The 4,735-nt window shown below is 24.5% G+C and overlaps 1 protein-coding gene across 1 annotated transcript; it reads left to right on the top strand.

Annotated features, from left to right (window-relative positions):
• Positions 1-800: 800 nt before the first annotated feature.
• Positions 801-4,373, top strand: ENU1_147120 (Ras guanine nucleotide exchange factor, putative; the record flags this gene model as incomplete). The annotated part of the gene is made up of 1 exon (XM_008860502.1): positions 801-4,373. One exon carries the CDS (start codon positions 801-803, stop codon positions 4,371-4,373), a length of 3,573 nt encoding a protein of 1,190 aa, XP_008858724.1.
• Between the last annotated feature and the right edge of the window lie 362 nt (positions 4,374-4,735).

Below are 4,735 nucleotides of genomic sequence, written 5' to 3'. Positions count from 1 at the left end.
GAAATATTATCTTTTTAAAAACAATACAAAACGCTTGTTTAATTCTCTAAAAAAGTTTTGCATAAAAGAAGAATGTGTTTTATAAAATAGATAATATTCTTAAACAATACTCATTTTAATTATTGAAATTAAGAGAAATAAAAATAAATATTAAAAATTTAAATATCATCAATATCAAATTATAACGAAATTTAATAGTGATAAAAACAGTTAATACAAAACCTAATTTTTGTGAAAAGAATATGTATTAACTGAATTACTTGATATATTTCTTCATTTAATGATTAATATTAAAAACAAAAATAATATTAAAAGTAAAATTACTTGAGTAAAATCAGTCAGGGTAAAAAAATTAGTAACAATACTTTCAAATAAACAAAGAATGATTAATCTTAATAAAGAAACTTTTCAAGTATTTTTCTTTTTAACTATTAAAATTTTTCTTTGTAAGTTCTATTCTTTTTAAATAGTTTTTTTTATAATTTTTTTTAAGTGAAAAGGTTAGTGTGACTAATAAAATAAACAAAGAGTAACAAAAATGTCTTTTTGTTTATTGTTTGAGTTTAAAAGATTTATTTGTCTTTAACAAGAAACAAATAAAGTGAGTTATTAGTTCACATGAATCTTCTATAAATAGAAGATAAGGATAAAAATCAAAAACAAAAAGACCAAAAAAGAAGAAAGGAGATGAACGTCATGTTATTTTCCAAAGAAAGAAATAAAATGATTTGGAGGTTTGACTAAAAAACCAAAGAGCTTTTAAGTACTTTAAAGAATAAAAATCAATTTTTATTAATTGAATGTCTACACCACTATCACCGAAGAAATTTAGTCCAACAAGTCCTATGAATTTATCAATTTCGTCTCATCATTTATTATCAAAAAATGGTAATAGAATGACAAAATCATGTGAAAATATTACCATTAATCAAACAAGTAAATCTACACCAGTTACTCCAGAATTACCTAATAGTTATTTAGGTAATGCAATCCCTTTTACTACTAAAGTCAGTCAAGGCAAAACATCCAGTTCTTTAATAAATGAAATGGAAACAAGAAATGGACTTACATTTAATTCACCACGTGAAACATGGAAAGTATCACGACCAAACTTTGCTACGGTAAGAAAATATGAAAATCGAAAAGTAATATTAGAAGGGGATGTTGTTAAATATGCTACATTAGAAGGATTAATTGATTATGTCATAAGTGAGCAATGTGATGAAGAAATGAGAGATACTTTTATATATACATTTGGATGTGTTTCAGAACAAAATATTGTTTTAAAAAGACTATATGATAAATATGTTGATAATATTGGGACATCATCTATATTAACTACAATTAGTAGAATTATTGAAAAATGGGTAAATCAAATGTGGAATGGTTGTGGTAATGAAACAATTCATATATTACAGTCATTTATTTCTTTATATAACCTTTCTGGTGACACTATTGCTGAACATAAATTACAAGATGGATTAGAAAGAAAAGAGTTTATTACTACAATAGTAGAAGAACCAGCTGGAACTGGTATGAGTTTATTTACATCAATTCCAAATTTTCTTTTACTTGACCCTTTGATGATTTCACGACAAATTACACTTATTGAATGGGAAATGTTTAAAGCAATTAAACCACCTGAATTATATGCATGGAATAAAAAAGATAAAGAAATAAATTCACCAAACATCTTTAATTTTGTTCATCATTTTAACTCAATGAATGATGTTTTTGTAAGACTTTTACTTAATGCACCTGATGTTAGTAATAGAGTTTCTATTGCAAAACAAATCCTTGAAGTTGGTAATGGATTTATTATGTTAAATAATTTTAATGGAGTGATGGAAATTGCATCAGCATTTTCTAAAGCATCTATTCATCGTCTCCGTTTAACAAAAAGATTTTTAGGAGAAGATGGGAATTGTATTTTTGATAAATTAGAAGAAATTACTCAAAACTCTAATAATTTTAAAAATTTAAGAGAATGCCACCGTAAAGCAGTTGGTGCAACATTACCTTATCTTGGAATGTTTCTTACTGACTTACTTTTTACTGAAGATATGACAAGTTCAGCTGTAAGTGCATTTGAATCAGTTCAAAATAAAACAGAGACTGTGTTAATTAATTTAGATAAATGTAGAACATTAAGTAAAGTAGTTAAAACAATTGTTCAATACCAACAAACACCATATTTAATTAAAAGGTCAAAAGAGATTTGTGAATATATAGAAGGTTTAATTCAAGACCCATTAATGGGAGATGAAGAGCAATTTAAAATGTCTCAAGAAAAAGAGTCAAGAGAATTTATTTGTAAATGTAATGGGCTTAATTTACAAAAAGTATATGAATTTGAACACCAAAGAAAATATTCATTAATTCATATTCTTAATGGTAATAAAAGTGAAGAGAAGCTTCTTCCAAGAGAAGTTATATTATGGGTGTTATTACCAGCAGATGAAGAATCTTATAATTATCCAATTAAAATTAAAGTATCATTAGATACTCAAATAAAAAATATTGTAAAAGAATTAAGAGAAGAAAGTTATGAATTTGTTTTAGCCCCAACTAAATTACTTCAGGTGGGTGCTACATTACCAAGCAAATGTACTGTTGAAGAAGTTCTTTTACAAACTGAAAACTATAGAAATGATCCTGAAGATTTTTTTGCAGTTTATTCTAGAATTGATGCAGTATCATTATTATTTGTTTGTAAAAAAGGAAGTCCACAATTTATGTTAAAATATAAAACAAATGTTGATCCATCAAAACCATTAGCTCATGCCATTCCTTCTCTTGTTCATTTATTTAGAACAAAAGATGATGAATTTGGATTTCTTCAATTAGACAATAAATGTAAAGCAATTCAATGGATTAATCCATTTGCTACAGCTTCACTTTGTTGTGATTTGAGTAAATTATTAGTAATTCCTGTTCAATATTTAAGTATACCTAAAAATAAATTATTAAAACGTTGTGTTCCCCATCCTTTAAATGATACTTTAATTCATGTACTTACATGTTCTGGATATAATTCAAATCAATTTCAATCAAAAAGTTCATTTGTTACTTATACTGTAGTATATTCAGATGGTTTCTTATTCTTTTATAAAATTAAAAGAAAACCTTCATTAATATTAAATGTTGGTTATTACCAATTACGTTTAGTATTTAATCCAAAGACAAAAACACCAAGTATTCTTTTAACGAAAGCAATTCAAATCACTAATCAAGCAAAGGATGTTCCTACATATGCATTATTAACTGATGATATAGAAAATACAATGAGATGGTATCATACTTTTTGTGGAGACTGTTTAAGTAATGGAAAAAAGAGAATGCTTGGAATGGATATAGATGAAGTAGAAAGTGGGTTATATGAATGTCTTATTGATTCATTATATCTTTCTCCAAAACTAGCATGTAATCAAGAATTATTTGATATAAATTTAATGAGCAAAATGGAAATTATTAATGATTATGAAGAAAACCAAAATGTTTATTCATTTACAATAAAAGAATTGTCACAAATTCTAATTGTTTGTCTTGATCTTCTTCCATCACCTTTTATAAATGATATTCCAAATCAATTAGTTGATGTTGATGTTATTGAATTTAATAGTACAAGAAAAAAAAGAATTGCTATTGGAATAGCTAAAGTAATGATGAAATGGTGTGATAGAAGAATTAAATTATTAGATAAAGTAAGTTGTACATTAGCAAAAGCTTATTTAGGAGATAGAAATAAAACAAAAGAAATAAATGAACTTTTACCTAAAATTGAAAAATTAACAATACCAATAGATGAAAATAAAGAAAAAAGAAGAAGAGAATGTTTAACAATAAGTATTCTTAATGAAGAAAATTTAAAATTACTTCAAGACACTATTAGTGAAATATTAATTGAATTAAGTGGAATTAGAATTATAGAAGAAGGACAAATTGGAAATAAACAAGTTAGAAATAAATATATGAAACATATGAATAAAGATTCTTGTCGTCAAACAATGAATTTAGATAGTTCAGGAATTCCTGATAATATGATTAAAGTTATTTTTAAATCAGAAGAAGATGAAGGAGATGAACCTATTATAGACGAAACCATTAATGAAGTAGATTCTATTGTTTCAGAACCTATTCCACAATTAGGTTTTGAAAATGAATTTCTTTGTAACTTTCATGAAACTTTGAATCAAACTAATCCAAATTTTGGTTCATTTAAAAATTCTTTAGATTTATTTAAATTACATTCTCTTCCATCGTCTTCAATTTCTATTAATACATTCAAAAGAACTAAAGACATGGAAAGTCCTAGACAAACTGCATTAAAAGGATTGTTAATCAAAAGAAATAAACCATTATTGTTACCATAAAATACATTTCATTTATATTTGTTTTGGTATTTTATTTTGTTAAATATTTTATAAAATGAAATTCATCATAAGAAATTAAATTCTTTGTAAATTTTTGACAAGGTATTATATTTTTTTTTATAAAACATTATACATGAATAAAATTGTAACTTTAACCTATGAAATTTTAAGTAATTTAGATATACAACAAAATAAAATAACAGAGAGGAATTTATCGTATTACTTTTAAATATAAACAAAAAAGTATAGTTAATTAAAAATAAAAAATTGAGTAAAAAATTATTTATTTAAAAATCGTGTTTTTGATTTAATTGTTATGTTAATCTGATAGCAGAACCTTTAACAACTAATTTATGTCTAAT

Source organism: Entamoeba nuttalli, assembly GCF_000257125.1.
Source record: "Entamoeba nuttalli P19 unplaced genomic scaffold asmbl_6101, whole genome shotgun sequence".
Lineage (NCBI taxonomy): Eukaryota > Evosea > Mastigamoebida > Endamoebidae > Entamoeba > Entamoeba nuttalli.
This window is presented reverse-complemented; position numbering and strand designations above follow the sequence as displayed.